This window comes from Mirounga angustirostris, unplaced genomic scaffold (assembly GCF_029215605.1).
Source record: "Mirounga angustirostris isolate CCGP_5_RB_7025 unplaced genomic scaffold, mMirAng1.0.hap1 SCAF_1, whole genome shotgun sequence".
In the NCBI taxonomy this organism is placed as follows: domain Eukaryota; kingdom Metazoa; phylum Chordata; class Mammalia; order Carnivora; family Phocidae; genus Mirounga; species Mirounga angustirostris.
In genome coordinates, this window is record NW_026991709.1 from 113696492 (window position 1) to 113723337 (window position 26846).

Genomic DNA, 26846 nt, shown 5'->3' on the forward strand with positions numbered 1-26846 from the left:
AATCTATCAAACTAAACTGCAAGAAAGACAATCTGATTTAGAGAAAAGGCGTTCTGCTACAGTCATTAAGCACAAGTAATTTAGATTTTTTATATTGTCTCCTCATTTACAAATTTACTGTATCAACGCCAGCCAATGGAACGAATTTCTTAAGTAAATGAGAAATAAATAAAAGAGATAGAAAGATAATCAAATTACATAAAATAATTCTCTTCCCTAGATGTATTTTTGAAAGAACTAATAACAGTGGCAAAATTATAGGAATAATAACATATCATAGGAAGTAATTAATTTAAATTAGCATCACGTTTGAAGAAATATAAGTAAAACGCTTTATGGGCGTTTACTTTTGTACAAAGAAGGAAGGTCTGTAAAACCATGCATCAACATCCTGAAAATTAGTTATGGCCATAAATGGTTTAATTGAAGACAGCAATTTAAAATATGATATTGTAAATCTGCAACTCGGTTTCAGCCAGGGGAATTTAATTTGGGGGGCAGCGGAACCCTCTGCTTCAAGTTCACTTGCAACACTGCAGAGTGAGCCCCTGAGCTTCTGACAATTTACCTACATTAATATTGATGTCGCCTGTGCAATCTATTTCTGTTATTTTTATGGTTGTTATTGTACGTCTGCAAAGGTCATTTAAATTATATAGCGGCCGAAAATTTGTTTCATAAATTTTGATATAAATACTAATTACACCCTCTCGGAGAGCCAGCAGGGTAGCGTTCATTTATCACGTTTATACGACCTGCGATGACAGAAAGGAAAGGCGAGGGAGACTGGAAAGCTTTTCTAGAGACCCACTAAAGCTGGCCGAAGAGGCAGCAGGTTGCTGGGGGTGAAGAAGAAATTCCTACCACAATCACTGAGATTTAAGAATCTTTTAATAAGGTACGAAAGGTTACCAAACAGTTCTGGAAACTAAAGTGTACATACGAGTTTTTCTAGCCATAAATATTGAATAGCTGTAACATGAATAAACCGGCCCTTTACATGCGGATAAATATGGAAACTAGGAATTATATACATTATGTGGTTTTATCTTTTGCCAAAAGCAACGGACAGTTATAGTTTATATCTTCTTTAATATCACTTTACATAAACAAATGGAACAGTTTGACACGCAGATCCAGGCTCGTACTATACGAATTCTTGACAGGACATGAAACAACATTTTACTGCACTAAAGTACTTAGACTTTGGGACGAGAAATGTTTGCACTTTATACAAAAAAAAAAAAAAAAAAAAAAAGCACATTAATACCAATAATATTCTGTTAGGTCGACGTGGAGACTGTAATCGTACAAAGTAATTCACATTTTGGTACACATTTACTAGAACATTCTTCCCATTCAGTACAAACAGTTGGCTTTCGGCCGCCCACCCCCCTCCCTTCCCCCTCCCCCGCCCGCCCGGCCCCTCCCCCCTCCCCCAATGCAAAGACCACAACGCCACGAACCCACCCGCCCGCTCCAACCGAGATATAACTATTTACAGAATCCAACAGTACAGTTTTAAGCTAATAATTCTGTATTTACAAGAATGCAAAGTAAAACAAAAACAAACAAACAAAACGGAAGCCCAGAGGGCCTGTTCGATTCCGACGAGAAACTGGCCCTCGGTTGGGGTTGGCAGCACTCGGTCAGGCGGCCGCCTTCTCCTCGACCACCCTCCCGCCCCTTGGCTACCAAACCTTTGCCAAAAAAAAAAAAAAAAGGAAAGAAAGAAAGAAAGAAAGAAAGAAAGAAAGAAAGAAAGAAAGAAAGAAAAGAAAGAAAAAAAAGGAAAAAAATTAAAGGTTTGGGGCTTTCTTTCTCTTACTCGGTCCTGGGTCTATTGGCAGGTTTAAAAAAAAAAATAGGACTGCGGTGTCTGGGGCGGGGGGGGGGGGGTAGGAGGCTGTGTTGATTCGCAGGGTTCATTCAGTAATATTTTGTGTACGTGTGTGTTCAGTCTCTTAAATAGGGTTTTGCTCGGTGTTTTGTTTCTGATTTTAAACGTACCATTCATTAAAATTGGAAGAGAGCGCGCTGTGGCCGGCTGTATGGTGGACTGCGGAGGAGGAGGGCGACAGGGAGCTGGTGGTCGGGTTTTCTGTGGAGGGAGACACGATGGTGGGCGGTGTGGAGGACTCGTAGCCGGAGCTGGCGGCGGGCGAAGGCTGCGAGCCCTGCGAGGAGGATTCGTGGACCTGCGGGAATAAAGTCGCGTTTTTACGGAGATAAAGAGCCCGCGCGGCGGCCGCCTAGGACGGGTGAAGGCCGCGTGCCGCCTCCCCACACAGCGCTGAATCCCCTTGAACTCGTGGGAGGCCTGACCCGCCGGACTTAGGCTTGGCTGCCCGCCTCCGCCCTGCAAAGGCAGTGCTCCAGGGAGGGACAGCGCCCCCCGGGACCCACAAAAGAAAAACAGATCTGGGAAGGGGGAGGCTGGATTTGAGGCAGGAGCCTGCGATGGTCCCTCCTGCAGCCGTTGTACTTTGCTTGCTCAGATTTAGGTAAGCAGACGCTCAGGCCTGTGTGCAAGAGCCCCACACTCCTGCCAACGCTGCCAGCTACAATGGCGGCAGCCTCGGCACAGTCAACCCGCTGGTACAGCGCTAGCTAGCTCCCTACCTGGGCCAAATTCCGGTCGCGTGCCCCCTTCTTTTAACTTTATTATTAAACAGTAAACTTAGGGTGCCCTCATTTCCCTTTCCAGCTCCCACCCTCCCTGCCCAGCCGCACTCAGCAAAGCGGAACCGTTGGCTTTCGGCCTTCGCCAGTTCCTTCCACCACCCGGCTGCCACTCGCAGCCCGGCCCTGGCCGAAGAGCGGAGGGGGTCCGGGCTCAAGGGCGGCCAGCGAGAGCGCGGCGATTACCTTCATGTGTTTGCGCAGCGAGCTGGGGTGCGTGTAGGACTTGTCGCACATCTTGCAAAGATAGGGCTTGTCGCTCGTGTGCACGTGCATGTGCTTCTTGCGGTCGCTGCTATTGGCAAAGCGTCGGTCGCAGCCTTCGAACTCGCACTTGAAGGGCTTCTCCCCTGGTGCGAAAGGCAAGAGAGAAGTCTGATTGCAACAAATCCTGCGGCTGTTTTTAAAATTTTAAACAATGATAAAAATCAAAACAAAATAAAAAGGCAAGAGCTCTGTGTTAGTACCTTCCAAGTTAAAAAACCCGAGTCTTTAACAAAGTCTTATATCTGCAGGGGAATTATAAATATCTGAACTATTTTAACTTCTAATCCAATTAGATCCAGATTTAATTTTTATTATTATTATTATCAGTGGTGGTAGTTTTTCTAGAGCCCAGACTGGCAGCAGGTCTGGCTGCTGGTTTTTCTGCCCGGGGCTATACAGACGACTTCGGGCGGCTCCTACCTAGTTCTTGCTTTCTAATTTTCACACTGCCAGCAGATTCTCCTGCTGTGTTGCTCTTCTCTCCTCCCCCTACCCCCTCCCCGACGCTCCGCACCCCCCTCGTCGCCTCCTCCACCCCACCCCACCCCCTACACACACTCACATTTTATAAGGTAATCTGGACCGAGAGCTCGGCGCCGCAAATTCTTCCTTCACTCTGGCATTAAACCCCAAGTTCCAAACGCGGTTCATAGAAATCACCCAGGCAAACCAGAATAGGGAAGCAGACAGGATTCCCGGCCTTGTTGGCGCTAGGGGCCCGGAATGGCCTGCCTGACTCAGACCACAGGCTTGAGCTCGCCGCGAACTTTTCTTTTAACTGTTCCTGGCCAGTCTCTTCATTTTTAAAGGCTAACGCAGGGTATTCGGTTTTGAAAACTCTCTCATAAAATCTAATTGACAAAAAAGACTTCTCCGCCTTCCGTCGACTCTCCCAACTCTTTAAGCTTACTCAAATACAAGTCACTACTAAAACTGGGCTCTTTAAATATGCATAAGCCTTCAAAAGCCTCCTCAGGTCCAACTTTCTTGCTTTCAATACTCCCCCCCCACCCTTTCAGTTTTTGTTTCTTTCTCGGCGCCTCCATCCTATCTCCTCCAATTTCCTTAGCTCCTTCTTTTGACAACATCTTCACTAAGGTGTCTAGAGAAAGATGTTAGCCGGAAGCAAATGTTTAGATTTGTCTGCAGCTGGACTTGCTGGCGCCTCCGCCACCGCGGAGAATCGGCCACCTCTCCTGGCTTCGCGTACACCAAGGGCTCCACAAAGCTGGGTTTGTCTCTCTGCTCTCCCAGCCTTTTTTAGTCCCCATTTAAAAATCTAAATTCCTAGATACCTCTTGGCCAGTCCTCTCTATACCTCTTCATAATTTCAAGCCTCAAACTAAACACCAGCGCACACTTCCACTGCCTGCCTGCTGGAACCTGACGCCCAGACCCAACCGCGGCCCGGTTTGTGCGCCCCGGCCACTGACTTTTGGATTTCGGGTCCCAGGCCCAGGATGGAGGGGTGGGGGTTCAAGAACAGCGGTTTCGTACCTGTGTGCGTCCTTTTGTGGATCTTTAAGTTCTCAGAACGCGCGAAGACCTTGCCGCAGCCAGGAAAGGGGCAGGGGAAGGGCTTCTCGCCCGTGTGCACGCGGATGTGGTTGACCAGTTTGTATTTGGCTTTGAAGGGCTTGCCCTCGCGCGGACACTCCTCCCAAAAGCAGATGTGGTTACTCTGCTCAGGCCCGCCGACGTGCTCCACGGTGACGTGCGTGACCAGCTCGTGCATGGTGCTGAAAGTTTTGTTGCACGACTTTTTGGGGTTGGCCAGCTGCTCGGGCTCGATCCACTTGCAGATGAGCTCCTGCTTGATGGGTTGGCGCATGTAACGGAAGAAGGCGCCAGCGCCGTGATGCGCGGCCATGTTCACGTTCATGGGCCCATAACCGTGCAGCTGCGGCGCGGCATAATGCTCCGAACGCGGGCTGGTCACCTGGCCGTACTGTTCTGGCCGCGGGTACATGTCCCCGGAGAAGCCAAGCCTCATCTGCCCGTTTACCACGTTGGGCGACGCGTGGCCCGCCGCCTGCTCGTGAAGGCCAGGGAAGAGGAGGTGGCCCGCGGCGTCCGTGTGACCGTGTGGGCCCCCGAAGCCTCCGGCTGAAGCAGCGAACAGACTGTGCTGAGCGCTGGCTGCCGCTGCCGCGTCGCCAAAGCCCCGGTTGCGGAACAGAAAGTCCCGCGTGGAGTTGAAAGCTGCGCTCGAATAGGAGCCGACGTGGCCCGGGTGGTGGTGATGGCCCAGGGCCGCGGCAGCCGCGTAGCCGGGCGCCTGCGACGTGAAGGCCGTCTGGCCGGCGGAGGCCAGCTCGTGAGAGCTGGGGTTGAGCTTGAAGGCGCCCATGCCGTCGGCGAACGGGTTGATGCCCAGGCCCACGTCGCGCTCGGCCACGTCGCCCGCCGAGTGGTGGCGGGACGCGCCAAAGGTGGTCACGCCGATCGTGGGGTACTGGGGGCCGGCGTCCAGGAGCATCGTGGCTGCTCGGGGCGAGCCCCGGCCTCCCCCGCCCCCCCCCACCCTCGCCCGCCGAGGAGGGAAAATCAGGAGGAGGAGGAGGAGGAACGGGAGGCGGAGGAAGAGGAAGAAGAAGAAGAGGAGGGAGGAGGAGTCGACCCACCTCGCGAAGTCCTAGCCCGCAGGCAGCGGCGCAACGCGCCGGGACGCCCGCCTGGCCAAGCGCGGGGAAGCCGGACGGCTCCGGGCCGCAAGCAAGGCGGGCTCCGGCGCCCGCCAAGAAGACCCCGCCGGCCGGGCTCGCACTTTCTCGCCGCTCAGTCTCTGCCGAGAGGACCCTGCGTCAAGGCTGCCCAGGGAAAGGCATGGAGCATCTCAGCCCCCCCAAAAAAAACTTCCTCCCGGATTTGTAGCATAGAGGAATGTGAGCAGCGAAGCCACGACTACTCGCCCTTTCTCCGCCTCGCGCCGTATGCCCCTCCTTACTTCTCCACTAGCCCCTCGCCCTTTCTTTTCTCTCTCTCTCTCCTTTCTCTCAGGCTCGCCTTCTCGCTCCTTCACTCTCCTTTTTCCCCCTCTGCTTTTTGCGAAAAAAAAGGGGGGGGGAGAAAAAAGAAAGAAAGAAAAAGCCAAAGAAAAGGCGCAAATCATGCACAATATTGTCTTTTGCGGTTTATCTTCCTGGGGAGAAACTTTCACCTCCTCAGCCGGGCGGTGAGCGCGAGACTGATAGCAGCAATCATTCCTGCAGATAAATGAATTGAAAGGACGACACCGTCCCCCCCTTGATGAATGGGAGCAGGGGGAGGTGTCACGTGCTGCTGACGCGGGCGCCCATTGGTGTGCCCGCTCTCCCCCCTCCTGCAGCCGCCGCGCCAACGGAGGGCGCGCCGAGGCGCCGCGCGCCGTTCATTGGCCCGCCCGCCTCATCAATCCCAGGTATTGTAAAGCGCTTGACATCCCCTTTTGACAAACAGGGCTGCCAGGAGTAGCAACTTTTTTTTTTTAGCCAAATTTTTTCCCTCTTCTCATGGAAAAATTGTTTTGCCACGATTCCTTTTCCTTCTCGCAGTCATATACACTCTTTCTCTCCTTTTATCCCTCTCTCTCTCTCCCATTCCCTCTCCCTCTCCCACTCCCTCTCACTATTTCTATCATCTCTCTTTTTTTCTCTATCTTGTCCTTCTTCAGACCTGCTTTTAGCTGAGCGATTTAGCTACTTGGGGCTTCTCCGAGAGTAGGAGGTGGGGATGGGGCTGGTAAACACAGGCACTTCCAGAATGTCCCGATTCAGCAACTTTCTTTTCTTTCTTCTCTCCTCTCCTCCCCAACCCCTTCAAGGGCAGCAAAGGAGGCTTTTGTTATTTGCTCCTTTTGAAGTTTGCTTCCCTCTTGCCTTGTCCCCCTCCTGTTCATAATTTAAGATCTCGGTAGAACACGGGCACTCGGCTATCTATTTATAAGAAATGTGATTTCTCAGGGTAATCGGTTGCCTCGATTTTCTCATCTTTATCAAATCGATTAGGCTTCCTGCGCTCCCCTCCCCCCCCCCGCCAAAAAAAATAAGCACAGGTGGAAGAGAGCTCTTAACTTTCCAGGTTGTTGAGGTGGCATTTTTTTGTGTGTGTGGCAAATTGGAAACATTGTTGCCGAGTTGTGGGGTTTTTTTTTTCTTCCTCTCCAGTGTTATTCTTCTTTTTTCTTCCTTTTCCCTAGTCTCCCTGGTCTGCCCCCGCTAACCCCCTCCCTCTGCACTCCTGTTCCCAACCAAGGCCCCTTTCATTCAGGTAAAACTGTAAATTTCCCAACGCGCCATTGTTCTTCAGTACTGCCCAAAGCTCTCTAGAAATCCCCGAATACTTTTTTGGTATTTAAATCCCCGATAGATAGGACCAATGTAAATTTTGTGACATTCAAACCTTTTCTGGTTCACAAATCAGTCACCCTTGTCACAGTTATTGAAATTCCGCAACTCGCCACACCAGGACGGTGGAAAAAGCGGGCGCGGTCTTTGTTGCCGACCAGGCTTTTGATCGCCAGAGAAAATTTACTTACCTTCAGATGAGTGAGCAGAAAAAGAAATAACACTCCCTTTGATTTAGTTAGGAAAATGCAGACATTTGGATTCAGTGCAAACATACAACACTCGCTTGTTTTCGCGATGCGGCCCTCGATTAACCTGTCTTTGCCCAGCGCAAAGTCTATTCAACAACTGCGCGTAGTTGCTTTTTGTCCTGTCCACAAAGAGCCATTGACTATATATTAAAATGATTGTTGAAAGGTAGAGGAGTATGGCACTTAAAAGCAGGAAAAAAAAAATCCCTGTGACTCAATCAATTAAGGCGAGCAACATTTATGCATTTCAAAAAATGCACGCAGATGCGGGGGGTTGGGGGATGAAGGTTGCATTTCTCGCAGCTCTGTTTAAAACCCAACAGCCCCGGCCGAGGGTTTAGCTGAAGCGTCTGCATATTCATTAGGTCTAATTATTTTCTAGTAAGGAAAACACAAAAAGCCAAGAGTCGGAATCCTTCAATTTGCCCTTTGTTTCTAACTTCATTTGGCTTCTTTGCAGCTGAATCAGAGCCCTAAACTCTTCTCAGACAAAGAAACCTCAACTCATCTTTTCACTGGCGGCCCTGTTAGGAAACTCACCAGTGCCCAGGCGAGAGGAAAATGAAAATGAATATTTTTTTTTGCCCAGTCCCCGGCGCTGGTCGCACCGGCTGGAGGAAGGCAGGGTCAGCGTCGGCCTCTCCTTGCCTTTTTAATTTTCTGGTCTTTTCATCGACTAGATTCTCGCTTGGTGTTGGCGAGCTTAGTTGCCCTTTCCCTGGGCTTTCGCGGCTCAAAACTCGACTTGTGTATCTGGGATGGTTTCCCGGTGTCTGAAGGGACCTGGCCAGCATTTGCACTTATTATGCTGGGAAATAGAAATTTGAGAAAGAAGAAAAAATCACATGTTCTGTCTCCAGCAACAAGTCTGAGTATAGCAGCCCAGCATTCCCCGCCAACTTTGAGTTGAACCGGTATGGGGAATGGAAGGAAAGGGCTAAGGCTTGAGGGGTGGTTTTTCAAAACAAAACAAAACAAAAAAAACAAACAAAAAAGCCCAAAAAACAAAAAACCAAACTATTATACAGTTTGTTCAAAAAGATATATCAAAACCACTCAATCTTTTCTGCTGCCTACAAAGGGAAGTTGAATCTTGCCTCCACTGCAATTGTAAAAACCTTATTTGCAAGGAGAAGTTTTCTCTAGAGGCTGTAGTGCTCTCACTAGGGAGAACAAATATTGAACCCACCTCGCCTGCCGTTCAGAAAAAAAAAAAAAAAAAAAAAAAAAAACAAGGGAGGGGACCTGAGGGGGAATGGTAGCTGTTGGGAGGGGGAGAGGGAAAGTAATTCTTCAAAAAAGAAAAGTCAGTCTTCTCTCTCCAGTCCGTGGAAAATCCAAGGGGGACGTTGACAAGAGGGTATTTTTAGGAAACGCTTCCAAATATACAGGGTAAGAGTGAATGTGAGGAAAAAAAAAAAAAAGTTGTGGGTTGTAGAAGTTATCAAGTGGGATTTGCGGCACTCTCTGCAGGAAACGCAAGCGGCTCCAGTTCAAAGCCACATGCACCAACGTGACATATAAGCCATTAAAATATCATCCTGACGGCTCATTTCTGCTTCATCATACATTCCCTAACTGCTTCCCGAAAGCTGGAAAAGGAGAAATGAAGGATGACCGCCTTGCTGGAACCACAAAAGAGAGGCTTGGAGGGGTTTGTGGTTCCCCCTCGGCCACCCCAAAGTGATGCGCAGAAATGAGGTGATCCTGGCAACAGGTGGAGCAGGGTAAGTGCCTGAGTCCAGGGGGCAGATAGACGGGACCTGTACCACCAGCTGCTGGGTAGCAAGCGCCCTTAGCGGGGCCATTGGCACCCAAACCCCGCTGGGGAAAGAGGCCCCAGCTAGACTTTCTCCCCGTCCCCTCCCTCATTAGCCCCCCAACCGTGAGTATAGGCCCCACCCCATTGACACTGAGGGGAGGAGGGGGCCCTTCCGCAGAGGGGCAGCGCTGGGGATGAGGCCATCTTTTCTTCCCGGGGGGGGGGGGGCAGGAGGACGAATGGGGCTCCCACTGGCACCCGGACCAAGAGCAGCTTGTTGCCCATCCGTCTTTCCTCCCCTCCTTGTAAACTGCCTGGGTGCCCCACCGTGGGCACAAGAAGGGGAGTCGTGTTGGAGAGCTTCCTTTGCTCCAAGTGAGAGGGACTCTCGCCGGGAGAGGGGCCCTGCAGGCAGCTTCTCTGCCCTGCCCCTGCGAGGATGAATGAGAGGGACTCGGCTTCCCCTTTCCAGGGTCAATGGAGCTAAGTTAGCCTGGCTGGCAGCAAGATGATGGGACTTCTCCGACCCAACCTGATGGCAGATGCTGGCTGGGTCAGCCGCGGGGCCAGGATCCTCGCCCTCTCGCGTCCTGGTCCTGCCTTAGGAAGTTGACCGCCTGGATCCTCTCTCTGCGCGCGGCCGGCCATGGGTTCGGGACTTGGCTTTCTTTCTTCCGAATGCGAATGAGGGCTACAACTAGCTCTCTGGGGAGCAGGCCCCAGCCGCCTAGAATTCTGGCCACTACCTTAGACATCTAGGGAGACAGGAAATTAGGGACAAGTGAGGCGGGAACAGAGTTGGGCTGCGAAAGAAAGCTAGGACTGCCTCAAAGCCTTGACCGGAAAGTTTGGGGCTGATGAATGAGGTTGGTTGTCCGTAGGGACAGCTGGGAGCCAGTGAGGTCTTAGGAATGGAAAAGGGGCGTTGAAGGGCTTCACCTTGGTGGGCACTGTCTGCAGGAGACTCCCTTTGGATTCCAAGGTCATATTTCTACCCTCTTACGGACAGCATCGGCCTCAGAGAGACGCAAAGCGAGTCACCAACTTCCTTTCCTCTAGCTGCGGGCAGGTGGGGGTGGGGAGTGTTCAAAGGGAAAGTTAAATGTCCGGGGCTGATCCTTCAGGCAACCCACTAATGCAGACTCTACTCTGGGTACACGAAGGTCACCCAGCCTTCAGCCCTGAGCCGGGAAACCTGAGCTAATCTCTCTAGGGAACAGAAGAATGAGGAAAGGCCATCACACACCCCAGCCTTGCTGCCGGACTTCCTGGGGCTGGAGGGCCTGATGGAGGGGGGTCAGGGAGATGCCGGGGCAGCTGGCAACAACAGGCCGCGGGCAGAAGCGGGGCGCCTTCTGGGTTTTTGCTTGAGAGCTCCCGGGCAGGCTGAAGGGCCCCTGCTCTGCATCCGCTCCAGCTGAGCTGTGGCTGAGAGGCCGGCGGGACTTTGCCTGAGCGCCCGCGGGTTAATCAGTGTGGAGCAGCGTTGATGGCTCCGGGACTGAAATCTCTGGTTTGGGAGGCGGGCTGTAGGTGACCTCTGACCTTAGGAAGGCCTGCATTGTTTAGGGCGACCCCACAATGTTCAGGCTTGGTGTTCCCCCAAAGAAAAACGGTGCGTTTTGCATGTACCCACGGGCCCACTTGCTTGGCTCTCCCCCAGAAAGATCAATTACCCCTGTTGTCTGGCACCCTTTCCTCTTTTCAAGGTGTGAGGAGGAAGGTAGATTCCAATAAGTCTCCAGGTTGTACTCCTGACTCTTGATTAAATGGCCCCGGGAGTGTGAGGAGACAAATCAGCAGCAGTCATTTGAGGAAAACCTTGCCAAGCATTTTCAGAGCTTTTATATCTCTGGCTTGGTGGGGATCTCAGGTCCAGGGGCCCAGGGATTGCCCCCAAATTCTCTCATCCCTCCTTCAGTGAGATATCTGGCTTGCTTCGCGGATTCAGAGTTTGAACCAAAGGAGAAGATTTTTACTCTGTTTACCTACACCAGTCCGATGTAGGAGCTACTACAGAGAAGATTACGGTGCCAGCTGCCAGCCCAAAGTCCAGCCTCTGCATTTGTTGGCATGCCTGTGGGTTTGTAATGCACAAAAGACTGCCAGGATCTGGGAGTAGAAGTGACCCAGGCCTCTTGGGGGGGGAGGGGGACTTGGGCAGCATTGTGGGTGGACGGGCCTCTCTAGGGAAACTCACACCCATTTCCCTCTGAGGCAAAAAAAGTAAATTCTATTAGTTCCAACCAACCAGGACTTTTCCCGTGCCAGACATCCTGCCATGAGGAAATTTTAGAGCGAGGATACCCAGCATGCCACCTTTCTGTAGGAATGTAAAGTTGGGCCTCCTTTCTTTCCTGATTTGTGCAGGAAGGAGCTTATTACTTTTGAGGACAGAAGCCTTTGGTTAGAAAGAATTGAAAATAAATAAAACCCTCTGGGAAAAGGTGAGTCTATTCCCCCACCCCCACCCCTCAGGCTTGGACCTAGAAAAGAAGAGAGAGGGAAGGGTGAAAACACACAAGGTAGTTCAAGCCCAGATTGGGGGTTGAGGGAGAGAGAAAGAGATCTTTGAGCATAGAGAATTGGAAAGCCTTTGAGATAGCAGAGCCCCATTTGGATTTGGCCTGTGGTTCAACAAGTTAAACAATCGCTTGTTCTGTGGGCTGGAGTGTCAAGACAGGCAGACGTCCTCATTGACAGAGGGCGTGCTGTGTTTGTCCAGCCTGAGACCTTTTCAATGACTGTTTGTCTTTCCAGGCCAAATCAAGGGTTGGGGCTGGGTGGATCGCCTCTGGCTGTTCCACTGTCTTTAGCGTTGCCTGACAGATGCAAGTTCCCCAGGATGGGTTTTAGGCTTTAAGATGGCCAAAGGCTTGGTAGCATTATCCACAAAGTGAATTTGATAAGGAATGCAAATATAACAGGGGGTTGGGAGGTATTTCTGACATTCTTAACTAAGAAATGGAGACAACCAGGACCAGATGATAGAAATGATACTTCTTTTTTTTTTTCTATTCTGGTCAATTTTATATTAACTTTAAAAAATCAACCAATGATGATTTCCAAATGGGTTTGGGGGTGGAAGCCATATGACGGTAAGGGTTCCCATACCACTATGGGCAAGATCTACAAATTTACAAAGAGATTTCTCTCTTCTCAATTCCAATACTTGTACCTCAATTTTTAACCTGCCAATGTCCCAGAGGATACCCAGCTCTCCCCATTACAGTTCACTAAACTCAGAAAACTTAAAGAAAATAATGGGAATTTCTCATACAATGAATTCAAATTGTAGAAGTTAGAGGTATTTGAATGCTGACTGGTGCTTAAGTTCTATCTATAAGGGAAATCAACAAATGAGTTACGCCAAAAAAAATCTAGTAGGGAAATGATTTTTAATATTTTTTACCACAAAGGATGTATCATTTTGCAATAAATATGGGTAGTTCCCAGAAGAAGTCTTTTCTTTCACTTTTAAATTTGAAAATGGTCTAAGAAAGACTGAAAGAACTTCAGACCAATACTGATACATTCAGGCCACACAATCTTGCCATACAAACATGTATAAAATTGTTTAACTAGTGACTGTCCCTCTTTTCTTCCCAAACAGGCTCAAAGTCAGAAAATGAGATACAAGACTTCCTTGGTGATGAGGAAAAGATTACGGCTTTACCGAAACTCCCTGAAAGAGTCTAGTAAGTTAAAATTCTCTTTTGAATATTGGTTTGCTGAAGTTATTTTTTTAAGTGGGAAGTTTTGTTTTGTCTTTTGGTTATGTTGGGTTGTGAGCTTGTAGGTGTTTCTTGAGTTCCAATGAAACTGAGAACAACACCTTGGTATTTGATGCATTTGCACACAAATCAGCGACACAACATCCCACCAGCAGCCAGCTAATCCCCCTCTATGCCTACTCATCTGGACATTCTAGAATTAATATTTGACGACTCTCTCATTGAAACAACAACCCCTGACCTTCTGTAGTTCCACTGTCACATTATTCTATGACATATTCATCTTGAATTCATTTCCAGACGATTTGATTGGAATGAGGTTTGACATGTATTGGCTCCCATGAAAGGAGCAGACTTTGATCTTGGTGATGGGGTTTACATGATATGCATCATCTTTACCAGGGACACCAGCCTTCTGCAATGTGGCGGCAACTACGTTCCCACAATGTGGTGTCTGAACAGGGAGTGACTGACAGCCGCTCTGTCAGGAATACCTTCATTGTGAAGAATTTAATTTAATATTCCATTTAGAATAAGCATATGATTTAGGGTTGAGTGTTTTCCCTTCCAGGCGCTTCTAGTTTCCCTCATTTCAACTACACCACCAGCTGATGGTTGCCTCCAAGGTATTCCCTTGTTGGAAGGAAAAGCAACCTTCTTAACAAAAGTTAAATGGACAACTCAGGAAATGGCTTTCTTCTATTATTTTGGGATAATCTGATGGCAGAATTCTCAAGAGAGATGTGCTTATTATATAAATTAAGTTAATTCCTCGGTGCTGTTCTGGAAGATCCTTTGACCATGTTTCTTAATCTTTTGTCAAAAGATATTTAGCAGAAATATTGCTTGGAAATTAAATCTTATCCAAGTATATTTTATTTCATTCTCAGTTCCATTAATGATTAAAGCCCAAACTTCCATAGCAAAGGAGAGGAATAGCTTCCTTTATCTCCAAAATCCTAGATCTCATCTCCTTTGTACAATTTGGGCTAGGACATATAGTGGGCTCCTGGGGCTAAAGTTATTTATTTATTTATTTTTTTTTTCATAAGACTAGAGATAACCTCTCACTGCAGGAATCTAAAATCTATCTGTGAATAGCCTATAAAAAGACTTGTCCCTTGTTTTGGGTTGTAACCTGGCTAGAAACAGGGAAGAAAGGACTGAACAAGTGACAGCAGATCTAGATGCAGAGCATTCAGACAACAAGACTTGTTCTTGGCCAGGCTCTGTGCAGAGGCCCTCAGTTCCTGGGATCCTGCCCTGAGCATAACCTGCAACAGATAATCATCATTTAGCATTGCTTAAAATATCAAAGTGGAAAAATAGCCCAGCTATTGATTTGAAACTTCCCCTATTTCTTTCTTTTTTTCCAAATGAGAGAGGTCAGACATTCCGCAATTGTAGCCAGTAATGGGAGGAGCTGTGGCAGATGGTAGGGCCACCAAATGTCATATTTCTACATAACAGGACTAAAAAATCACTTTAGTGTATACTGTTGCTTTGACCAGGTTGAGGTGAACAAAGATGCTTAGGGCAGGATTTTAGGCACTGGATGGATGTTTGGTGTCTGGTGGTGGAACTTGTTCCAAACAGGCCCCTACAAAAGCCTCCAGTGCTTCTTTGACTTCTACTGAAGATCTCTGAGCTGCAGAATGTGTCTCTTTTTTTCTGCAAATCAAGCAGGAAAGTGAACTCAACAATGCTGTAACCCCAGCGTGGTTAGAAATAGAATGCTCCAGCCAAGCATTTGGTATTGGGAGTCAGGGTGGTGAGATAACTTTCTGAAAGAGAGGAACACCATTCCTCAGCCTGCCCTATCAAGTCAATGAAATCTGGACTCTTTGCTACCTGGCACTGGAAGACTCAGAGAAACAGCTCTGAAAACTAAAATATGCCTCCTTGCCGTCAGTGCCCCACCTGTCATCTACGGTTACCTGGATACTGTTTTGGGGCTTATTTCAGAGATATGCTTTGAAGATCCTTATGTAATTACCCAGAGTTCCCTGTCTAGAAATGTTAGTGGGTAAAATTGATTTTTTTTTTTCCCTCCCTGTCTCTGTCCCTGGGAAAATGTCCCTCTGGGAGAATTCCTGGCCCCATTTATGTGTTTAGCCAACGTTCGAACCATGTAGCTCCAAGGAACGTGTAAGGATCAGGCAGCCTTAATGACCTGCAGGTCAAGTAACCCCTGGCTACTCAAGAAGCATCTACCCAGGATGGGTCCATATGTTTGTAGTACTTCAAGAGAATGCTGCATCTGGGAAGGAGCTCCATGGGGCCACGTTACTGTCAGTGAGTTTGGCTGAATCAGACATATCTGCCCTTTCACTGTTGGCACAAAAAGCCACACACATGTTCAAAGTTTTTCAAGGGTAAAGTTAGTATGAGTGTGCAGCATATTAATACTCTACAAGTATAAAACCTCAGCTTCTTATCCCCAGAGTCTACAGAAACAGTGCTTAGAATTCAGGGGTCCACTAACTTGGAAGGGGAAAATTGCATCTTTATTCTCGCCACCTTTCTAATGGAAAGTTACAGTTTTTTTCTAATACTTGTGTTGTTTACAAAAACAGGACTATTAGAGTTCACTGGCATCACAAGGCTTCCAAAAGGGTCCATAGACTAAAACAACCTAAATACCCCTGTTCTCTGTTGTTATTCAAAGCTTTTGATGCAGGTGAGGTCACAGTGTATATATTAAGGGACCAATTTTTGTGCAAATCAGAGATTTAATGAAAGCAAAAGTGGATGATAAGTTTGACAAACATCCTAAACAGTAGGTTGTAGATCACAGAGGTCAGGTGGAAAGGAAAATATTTTTATTGCTGGACTACTGCAGAAATATCCCTGCACTTAGGACTGAGTGCTACAGGAGGAGTTGACTAAGCTCTATGGTGAGAGATGGTTGGGAAAAACAGCTGGGCAAGGGATCCCAGGGAGGGACACACTCCTCTTGGGTTTGGGGGTTTATTGTTTTTCTGGTTTGGGTTTTTGGGGGTTTTTTTGTTTGTGTTTGTTTGTTCATTTGTCTTTAGGAGGCCTTTGTGGGTTCAGCCCAGACTTGCCTAGACAACTGCAACATTCAGCAGACACCTGAGTTGGGGGAGGGGGGAGCCTTGAAATTACTCTGAGACAGGGCCTGACCATCACTTTGAGGAAGGGAAAATAGGGCAGGGGACAGGAGAGGAGGCTTCTGTAAGCAGAAGGGTAAATCTCAGAAAGTGAGAGCATGGGAGAAGGTAAAAGCCAGGAAGGAGACAAATCCTCAAAGTCTAGTCTCAACACTAAGTAGAAGTCCTTGGTTTCCAGAGCAGAAGGGATTTGGCTGTCAAAAGCTCTCCTTCAACTTTTTCTTTTCTTCTCTTCCCATCCCTTCCCTTCCCTTCTCTTTTCTTTTTTCTTTTTAATGCTAACGCATCATCTATTGGCTGCATTGCTTAAGCTCTTCCGGCCGGCCAGAGGAGCAGAAAGACCTGGACTTGTCAAAGCCCAGGGAAATTGTGGAAGTTAATCCCTCGATAAAATGCGGCCCGAGCCGGGAACAAAGCAGTAAATGAAGAAAGTCTCAAAGAATCTGCCAACCATTATAAATAAGTTAATTATTTTTTAAAATTAAAAAGAAACCCCCTTTTACTGACTAGGAAATGTATAATAGTTCTTGGTGCTGGGGATGGGTGGGGCAGCTCAATCAACTCCCAGTCAGACTTCCTTGCAATCTGTCCCAACTTCTCACCTTTGCTAGGGATACAGGGTTTTTTACTCAATCCTTTAAAACTTCTCTTAAAAATCCAAGCCTTTCTTTGCTTTGGAGTCGTTTTCTATGGCCGCTAGGGAGGCCCAAGTACTTAAGTTGGCATTTTGGCTGCAGAGAGCAAGGCAGACGTAAGGGCGAGCGGCCCTTTAAATCGCCAAGCTGTGCAGCCGGCCCTAGCCGGTCCGCGGCGCAAACAAAGGACACTCCCCCCTGCTCAAGCCTTACTAGACTTAGGCCAAAACGGAAAGGTTTTTTGTTTTTTGTTTTTTGTTTTTTTTTCCCGCCGGCCAACCTCCACCCCAAAACGGTGGATCCTCAGCTCGGGAGGGCGTTTCGTGAGAGCAGGAGGTGGGCCCGCAGTCCCATGCACAGCCTAGGCGGGGAAACTTGGCGTCCACTTTTCTCAGAGCCCCGAGGGCTAGCGAGGAGAGAGGCAGAGACTCCGACCGCAGGCAACAAGTGGTGGGAGCTGAAAGTGGGAGGGATTCCAAGGTCCCTTCCCAGAGACTCCGTTTGCGGCAGGGTACAGAGCTCAAGACCACAAATTGACTTGGGGAGACTCTGGGGTGAGGGAGGACCTGTTTCTCCTTGCAGCATGCCTCTCGCCTTTGTTTCTTTGGACAGCCGGCCCGCGAGGCGAAGGGATTTGTGGCTGAGAGGATTCTTAGCCCCTCTTGGGAGGGTAGCGTGGTATCGAGGCCAGCCTCTCCCAGGTCATCACTGCCTCAGGCCCACTCCCGGGTTCTGGGCGGGATTCTTGGGTTCACGCGTCTCCGAGCGCGGGGGGCACTTGGGAGGGTCTGGCAAGGCCAAGCGGAAGGAATAGATTGGGGAGGAGGAAAAGGGGAGGGAAGAATAAAGAATCCAAGGAAATCAGAGAGAGAAATGAAGGACAGAAGAAATCTCGGCGAAAGCGAGAAAATAGAGCTCAAGGGCTCCTAGGCTAGGAGTTCCTCCGCTCCCGGTCGCATAGTCTGCAGTCCCTGGAAACAGGCCCCCGTCTCCTCTGGCTCCTGGGACAAACTGATGAAGCAGGCCTCCATCCCCGCGCGCTCTGTGCTGCCCTTCAGCCCGGGCAGGGCTGGATCTGCCCGTCTAAGAATCCGAGTACTTCACGTACAGCGCAACACCCCCTCCCTAAAGTCGTGGTGAAAGAAGGCATAACCCAGCCCCACTCACTTCCAGGAGCAGTGAGGCAGAGCAGATCCACTCAGCTTTCGAGAAAGGAGGGGGAGGGGGCTCAAGAGGAGAGAAAAGAATCCGTGCCCGGGTCAGAGCGCATGAGCAGTAGAAGCAAGAAATGCTGGGGGTAGGGTGGGGTGAGGTGGAGAGGCGCGAGAGCGGGGGGGGGGGGGGAGGAGAGAGAGCGAGTGTGTGTGTGTGTGTGTGTGTGTGTCCGCGTGCGGCGGGACCTGTCATTGCTGACGTCGGGCCGGGCTGCGGGCCAATAGGCGACCTAGGTGATTGTTCCTCTCCGCGGGCCGGGGCCGCGGCCCCGAATCTCTATTCACTTCCTCTCGCGTCCCGCTGCTACCTCTGTAGTGTACGGGATTTCAAGTAGGCATTAAAGACCGGGGGGGAGGGGGGGGGGGAGGGGAGGAACAGAACCCGAAACTTGAGGGGAGAAAAAAAAAACTTCGCATAAGTTTTTTGTGGTTGTTCTTTCCCCTCCCGGCTGTCAGGTGACTGGTGTGAACGGCCTGACCTAAGGGAGCTCTGGGGAGCCCAGGACGGGATGCAGCAGGCCGTGCTCTCCCAGCCGAGTTGGGCACTGAAATTAGTATATATGACCGGGGCGCTTCCGCACCACCACCACCTAAAACATCACCATTTGCCTCACCTCCATTCCCCCGCAGGGCTCCGCGACCCTGAAAGCCCTAGGGAGTTGGCTGCCAAAGCACGCTTGAGGAGCAGGTCGGACCCCCCTGGAGCAGAGCCCAGGGCCCCCCAGAAACCCACAGACTCAGCACTGCGCACCCTACAGCTCCTTCCACCTGCCCCGCAGCCTCCATCCTTCTCCCACTCATGGAGCGGCAGGGGGCTCTACCGAACTGCCGCCCAGCTGGTCCGCAGCGGAGGCGCTTGGCCTCTCGCTGTCCACTCCGTTCGCGGCCGCCTCTGTCTGCCTCCCGGTCCCGGTGCTGACGGCAGAGGCCGTGGTGTGGCTGGGCTGGGCCTGCCCCCCGGGGCCTGATGGAATGCTCGGCCCACGCCGCCCGTTCTCACGCGCGCTATTTGTCTCGACAACAGGTAGCAGCTCCGGACACCATGGCCCCCAGCTTGCTGCCGCCTCCAGCCCCTCGGTGTTCCCGGGCCTTCAAGAGCAGCCGCCCCAGGCCTCCCCCAGCGGCACTTTGAACGAACTCCTGCGTCTGGGGTTCCCTGGAGACATGTACGCGCGACCGGAACCCTTTGCGCCGGGGCCAGTGGCCCGCAGCGACGCCCTGGCAGCTGCCGCGGCCCTACACGGCTACGGGGGCATGAACCTGACCGTGAACCTCGCCGCGCCCCACGGTCCCGGCGCCTTCTTCCGCTACATGCGTCAGCCGATCAAACAGGAGCTCATCTGCAAGTGGCTGGCAGCGGATAGCCCCGCGCCCCCGCGCCTCTGCTCCAAAACTTTCAGCACCATGCACGAGCTGGTCACACACGTCACCGTGGAACACGTCGGCGGCCCGGAGCAGGCCAACCACATCTGCTTCTGGGAGGAGTGTCCGCGCCAGGGCAAGCCCTTTAAAGCCAAATACAAACTTGTAAATCACATCCGCGTGCACACGGGCGAGAAGCCCTTCCCCTGTCCTTTCCCGGGGTGTGGGAAGGTCTTTGCTAGATCAGAAAATCTCAAAATACACAAAAGAACTCACACAGGTCAGTATTCGGCACTCGTGCGGACCCTCTGGGGAAGCAGGCGGCCTCTTCTGGGCCCTCGGGGTTGGATTTCCTCAAGTTCCATCTGGGAGGAGGGGGGATATCTTGGTGTTTCCATGAGCCAAGTCCATAAAATATTAATTATGCCCTTCTATATTAGAATCACAGAAGTTTCCTGAGGCTGTGTGTGCGGAGGATAGTGCTGGATTTTTGCTCTTGGGGGGGGGGGGGGGAGGCGAGTGTGAACGTGCTTGGGTCTCTGTGTGTGCAAATGTCTGTTCCCTGATCATCGAAGTTGATTTTCAGGTTTTAAAATGGCACTGTTCCCCAAAGTCGTAAAGACATAGAACCAATTTGATTTTCCTGATCCTTTTGGAATCCTGTGGAAAGTACTCTTCCATGGGGTGGGCTTGACAACCTGACCACCACCTGAACTGAGGGGTCACGAGGCCCTTGTTGCCTTTAAGATTTAGGATCTCATGGGCTAAGTTTGCCTCCGTTTTGGAGCCTTGGTGACCTGACACTTGAGACATTTGACAAACCCTTTTGCGTTAGCAGAGACCCAAGGAGACTCATCTGCCTTAAATGTCATTTACCGAGCTGTTAAGTGAAATGGGGACATGTGTCAACCACATCTGTTAGTCCTAGTTAACAGAAAGAAAAGGAGCCTGCTCAAGAGCATGCAAAGTTGAACTCCTCTGGCCAGAAGCATCTCTAATTAATGCAATTGCAAGGAGAAAGTTTTCACACTTCCCAGAACAGCCTGTGAAGTTACATTAATTAGTTTAGCTGCCGAGGTTGTACTCTCCCTAGCTAGGGTTTCCTCACCCAAACTCTCTGGAAGTTTAAGAAGTCAACATCTCCCGTCCTCTATTTTGGGGGTAGAAGAAGGGGACTAGTGGGGAGAGAAGAGGGTGAAATAAGTTCCAGCTTGGTGCCCTACTTCTCTTACTCTTTTGGCGCTCTACCTTACCTCTCTATTCTTGGTGGAAATATCAGCAAGCATTAGAGTCAAAGGACTCCCCCAGGCTGGCACTGCTGGGGAAATAAATTTGCAAGTCCTGCTTTCTCCCCCAAACCCTGCAATCTCGGGGAAGGTGCCTGGCCATGACACTGGCACAGGCGGAGTCCAGACCAAAGTTCACTCTTAGTCCTACTTTATTTCCATAGCATATCTAGAAACGTACAGTTTTCCCGAACTGTTTCCAGTACCCTTCCCTCTTCCCTCCCTTCCCTCGCGCAAGCATTCGTTCCCCCTTCCCACCCTCCGAGTTTTATCTCGGGGGAGGGGAGGAGAAGTGAGGCCCTGCTCACCTCCCACAGGCTCACTACTCCAGGAGCTGACGGCCCGGACTGCGAAGATAGAAGCGCAGTCCTGAGCCAGAGAAGGAACTCATTTTTAATGACCAGGGGTTTTTTAAACAAACAAACTTTTACTGCTCTTTGCCGGCCTACTGTTTGAAGTCCATGAAGCAGAAAATGGTTAAATTCTTAGTGCAATCGACCTACAGCAGAGAAGCAAGTTCAGTGCGCCCAGGCTGGCTCAGGTTTGCGTCTATTCAGGACAGAATTCTAAGTGCGTCCTTTCCACTGGCAGTCCTGATTCATTATCGCTGGAGTTAAAAAAAAAAAAAAAATCTACTGAGCCTCGCCTGCTCCGGCGTTTCCTTCAAACCCCCCTCCTAAGTAATGAAAAGAGAGACAGAGAGAGAAACAAAAAACAAAATGTTTCTCAAATGGCAATAGACCTCACTACAAATTATTCATGAAGACAGTTCTCTATTCAACAGGAAAATAATTGCCTTTTCAAATATTAATGGCGTTTCATTTCCTTGAGTCGCGGAAGCGGTGAACAGGAGCTGATTTCTCAGGAGTTGAGATTCTCCCGGATCTGAATCCCGGGCCTGGCTTCGGAGGCAGCTGCCCCAAGCCCGTGCCGAAAGGTTTCACTTTGTGGCGGTCACAGCAATCCCGGAACAATGGTGCCGCCGCGAGGGAGACGCGGGCCAGCCGCGGCGCTCCAGCCCGACCCTGCCGCCTGCCCACTTCCCGGGACCCTCAATTGGGGGATCGCCGCACCTTCCCAGGCAGTCTATAGAGAGAGGCAGGGCTGGGATCCAAGGTAGAGCAGAGTCTGCGCCGGGACACAGATGCTAGGTAACCTGGCCCAGCCACAAGTGCGAGAAAATGGCGCTAGCGGAACTGCACCGCAGCTTCCGAACTTTGTCAGGCGGGTTTGGCGCAGGGCCGGGAAGGAGGCCTCTCCCGGCTGCTGAGCCTCTGGGAGGAGATTCCGGGCTTTTCAAGACTTAGCCCCAGGCTCAGGCCGCTCCGGACCGGCTGCAGGGCCCCAGCCCAACCCTGCCTCTCCACATCCACCCACCCACCCAGGGCACAACGCCCGGACCTGGTGGGAAGGGAGGGGGCGGGAGGCAGTGTATTGGGGGTGGGAGTAGGGGCGCGATTTAGTCAAGGAGTCCAAGGAACCTCCTGCAGCTAGGGAGAGGCCGGGAGGGCGCGGGGTTGGGGGGCGCGGCCTCACCTGGCGTCCCTGGGGCCTCCGAACTTCCAAGCTGCCCGAATCGGCTTCAGTGCCCTGCTTTTTCCCTCTGCTCCTCGTCTGGGATGAAATCACTGTTTCTGTTTTACGTGAATGCCCAACGAGGTGCGCGCAAATGGGATAAGTGTGTGGGGGAATATTTTGGGGGGTGGGCAATCAACCTCAAATTCTATTCCTCCTCTGTGTTCTCAGCAAATCTTGTTTTCTTTTGCAGGCCCTGAATTGCATGGTTCTTGTAAGTGATTTTAGAAAGAAAAGAAGGAAGGGAGAAATAAAAGTTTTAGTTTTGCAGATGCCAAAAGGGATCAGAGGGGAGAAAATAAGGGGCAAATAGGGACACTGATGTATTCTGCATCTTTCTCGTTTATTGTTTTTGTTTTTTAATAAAATGGTACCGGTGTGCCGAGAAATGGCAGATGCCAGCACCGCCCAGTGTTCCACTGTACTAGCAGTACTCCTGCAGGGTCGCAGGACGCAGCGACCGGTCGGTGCCAGAACCCTGGGCTCCCAATCCGCAGCTGCACGGAGGCGAGGGTTGTGCGCAAACCTTTGACTCCGCCTGAGCTTCAGCCCGGCTCAGGACTAGAGGCTTTGTTTGTTCAAACCTGCCCCAAAGCACCCGTCTTTCCTGGAAGCGGCGGGAGAAGCGACCACAAAGGCAACAGTCCTCCAGCCAAGCATCTCTTTCTTAGCCAGACGCTTGGTAGCCTTTCTCTCAACCCAGGGCGCCCAGTGGCATCCATTTGTTTAAGACGCCTAGACACTTCCTCCCCACCTTTCCACAGCATCTGCAGCTCCAGCAGGAACCTGGGCTTCCAGGTTCTTGGGGGTCCTTTCCACCCCTACATTTCAGCGAATCCAGCCGCCGGTGAGCTCCTGGATGGGGGCTCGGTCCTCGGCGAATATTTCCACCCTAACGCGCGCTCGCGCCTTCCCGCGGCTCTACAGGGCATCGCATCGCGGATCTGAGCCCCACGCGGGTCTACCCCGGCTGCCCGCTTGTCTTCCTGGCCTGGTCTTATCTCAGCAGCTGCGTTCATCCGGAAGCCGCCGAGCTCAAGGGTGCGATTACGCGAGAGGCCTCGGATCCCGCTTGGCCCCGGCAAACCCTGCAGCGCCTGCCTCTCAGCTCAGACCTGCGAGGCCCGACCGCGGGGCGTGGGTGGTCTGGGGAGGCTATTCGACCTCTCAAGTCGTTTCGGACTGGGAGAGCCGGCTGCCCGCGGCAGTGTCTCCGGGATGCCGCTGGAGCAGCGTAATAAAATATTATTGCCGGCGCGCGGAACTGGAGGGATCCCGGACTGTTTAGGCAAGATTTGAAGAATGCTGCTAAATGTTTGCCCTCAGGGGGTAAAAGGGAAGGGGGAGGGGGCTCCATTTCCCGTAAAAATTGCGTTTGAAGTGAATCATTGCTCAGAATACCTTTCCCTGCAGCACGAATCCACATTATGCATATGCCGTGTGCATCGGCTGCGCATCTTTAAATTATTCCATCGCCTTGACGTTTGCACGAAACCTACTTTAGGAAACAATTTGGGCCATGGTGGGGTGTGTGCGAGGCGGACCGCTGGGCTGGGTGGGCCATGGTGTGTGTGTGTGTGTGTGTGTGTGTGTGTGTGTGTGTGTGTGTGTGTGTGGTGGGGGGAGAGAGACATTCGACTAGAACCAGCAACTTTAAATTGAGCCGATGCTAGCTCCTCACTCAACTCTATTCTCGGGCAAAGGTACTTCTTGGCTCCGAGTGGAGGAAACTGGGAGGAAAAGAACCGGAGTGGATCAGGATGGAAACTCGACTAACATGGAGTCTTTGTCGCTCCTCCTTCTTACCCTCCCCCACCACCCCCTTGCCCAGGCGGGAGAGGGGGAGGGGTGGCAGCGTGCTGGAGGAAGCTCGGGGAGCGTTCTGAGCGGGAGAAGGGGGTGATGGTCCTGAGATGCCAAAAGGAAAGAGGTTTCTGAAAATCTTCTGTGGGTTTTTTCCAAAAAATGACAGAGAAATTGAGAAGGGTGGTGAGGCCCAGCGGGGGCCACGACCCACGCGCACTAATGTCTCTGCGTTGCCTCCACCAGGCGAGAAACCTTTCAGGTGCGAGTTCGAGGGCTGCGAGAGGCGCTTCGCCAACAGCAGCGACCGCAAGAAGCACTCGCACGTGCACACGAGCGACAAGCCATACACGTGCAAAGTGCGCGGATGCGACAAATGCTACACGCACCCCAGCTCGCTGCGTAAGCACATGAAGGTGCATGGGCGCTCACCGCCGCCGCCTAGCTCTGGCTACGACTCGGCCACGCCGTCTGCCCTCGTGTCGCCCTCGTCGGACTTCGGCCGCGAGCCCCCGGTGGCCTCCTCGGCGGCGGTGGTGGCGCGTGGCGCGGACCTGAGCGAATGGTACGTGTGTCAAGGCGCGGGCCCCGCCGCAGCTGCCCCCGCCGCGCCCCCAAACCCCCAGACACCACCTGGCCCAGCCGCTGCCGCCGCCGCCGCCGCCTCCGGTATTAGGGCTGCTGCTGGGGTTGCCGCTTCCGGTACACAGACTGCTAGTCTAGGCGGGGTTACTGAGGCTTGAAGAGAGAGGGTAAGGAAGGAAGAAAGGAAGGGAGAGAGAAGGAAAGGAAGGTAACCACTAAAGGTTGTTAGAGCTCATTTAAAGTGCTGATATAATGTCCATTATTTTAAAATATAAATATGGTTCCCATATTTATTCTACAATCACACCCAGCACCCTCTACCCACCCTGACACAGACGCCTTCATGACTGGGTAGGGTGACCCCAGTGTTCCCGTAGAAAAAGTACAGAAAGAGACAGGGAGAATGAAAAAAAAAAAGATACATTAGAAGAGTTTGTGTGCAAAGTTGGCAGCTGCAGGCGGTGAAATTAAGATCACAAAGTCCTTTCCTGGTTCACAGAATGAGAAATGTTTTCAAGGCCTGGGCAGCTCCGATTGCCACCCATACTCCCTTCCCAGCCCCCACTGGGAGCCTCCTCCAAAGTTCCAATCGCAGAAGGTGGCAGAGGGAATTCCTGAGCCATTATCTTGCCTATTTCCCTCTACTTTTGCCTCCCTACATTACCTCCTCCTTCAGCTATCCTTTGAAACAAAAATGCACAAGTCACAGATTCCAAATTTTCCAACTACTTTTTACAAAGGAGATAAAAGGGAGAGGGGTTTAAGCACCTAACCCTGGGCATCACATGCCACTCTCACACGGACTGGCCCAACCACACAAATATATCTGTCTGCCTGTCTCTCTGCCCCGTATACATTTTATACTTGGGGTAGGGTATGAGTCCTAACAACAGAAAATGTAGACAAAAGAGTGCTAGAGGGGCTCTTGGATTCAATACTCTGAAGACTCCTGGGACCAATCACCCTCTCCCCACCCCACCCCTCTTGTAGAGGTGCTGCCTGTGGAATATTGTGGGTGCTTGGCGCTGGGGTGCAGAGTGGGCCAATGACGTCACTGAGCCAAGGCCTCCACAGTGAAGGGATTTGGCCTAGGCAACAGTGTCTGGATAAATCACATCAATTCTGTGATGATCTTTGTAAAAAATCTCACAATTGTTGGTCGTATTTTTAAAAAGCTGTGTGTGTGTGGTGGGGAGTAGACAAGAGAGAGGAACTACAATAATAAATGTTTTAAGGCAAACACCCAATGGATCTAGATTGAATGTGTATTCTATATGCTAGGTACCAAGTCCCCAGATAAAGAACCAGATGTTGGTGGCAGAGGAGAGGAAAGTCTTTGCAATTGTTGCCAAGCAGGGGAGAAATCAGGCCCTGTTTTCCAATCTACCACCCTCTGCAGGGAGGATGGGGCTGCCCCCAAATCCTTGCTAACATGAGGGAGGAGGGTAGAAAGAAAAAGAAGGGTGAAAAAGCTTCGGTAGCCCTATTCCAATCCCTTAAGAATTTAGACATAGGTAGGACTGTGGAAGTCCCACCTAGGGGGAGCTCCCTAGACTGGCCAACAAACAAGTCCTTGTCCCGCCACTCTGCTGGGTTTTCTTCTACGCTCTTCTCTTCAGACACTATTAGACAATTCTCACTCCTGCCCGGCAGCCCCACTTTCATCAGTTAAATGACGTCCTAACTGTAGTGGTATTGTTTTCATTACCCCTAATAAAAACCAGAATCTTCCAAAATATATCCTTAGCGAATCCATTCTTGTGAAAGTGGTACTGCAATCCCCTCCCCCACCCCCCTCACCCATACAATAGAGTCCAGAGGCCGCCAGGCCAAGGGCCGGCTGTCTGCAGCAAACAACTCGTTCCCATCGGGAAACACCCGCCCCACCACCAAGGTGCAGAGGGCATTTGAAGAACTTGCTTCTTCTGACGTTTAAAAATTCTCCCATCTCCAAATAGGACTCATTTCTTTCTCTTCTATTTCTAGGCCCCGGTTTGCCTTCCACTCCTATCCAAAATAGTGAAATAAAATAAAAATGCTTGGTCGGCCACTAATAGCCTTTAATTTTTCATTTGCTTGTTACAGATGTCCACCGCGTTGCTCGCAAGGTAATCTCGCCCAACGCAGCTGAGCGCCCGCATCTAGCGCCTGCGACATCAAAGGGTCCGCGCACAAAGCAATGTTTCTTCGCCACGGTGCATCTTCATGGTAAGTTAGGATTTCTATGGCAA

At 50.8% G+C, this 26846-nt stretch overlaps 2 protein-coding genes across 2 annotated transcripts; one reads left to right on the forward strand and one right to left on the reverse strand.

Annotated features, from left to right (window-relative positions):
- Window positions 1–1483: 1483 nt before the first annotated feature.
- ZIC1 (Zic family member 1) lies at window positions 1484–6147 on the reverse strand. Its single transcript, XM_045863710.3, has 3 exons — window positions 4447–6147; window positions 2869–3032; window positions 1484–2198 (listed from the first exon to the last, which is right to left on the reverse strand). Exons 1-3 carry the CDS (start codon window positions 5426–5428, stop codon window positions 2001–2003), a joined length of 1344 nt encoding a protein of 447 aa, XP_045719666.1. The 5' UTR covers window positions 5429–6147; the 3' UTR covers window positions 1484–2000.
- A 5452-nt stretch (window positions 6148–11599) lies between these two features.
- ZIC4 (Zic family member 4) lies at window positions 11600–24773 on the forward strand. The gene is given in 4 exon segments (XM_045902139.1): window positions 11600–11734; window positions 12901–12985; window positions 19029–19646; window positions 24277–24773. Coding segments are annotated over 4 exon segments (1335 nt in total).
- The last annotated feature ends 2073 nt before the right edge of the window (window positions 24774–26846 follow it).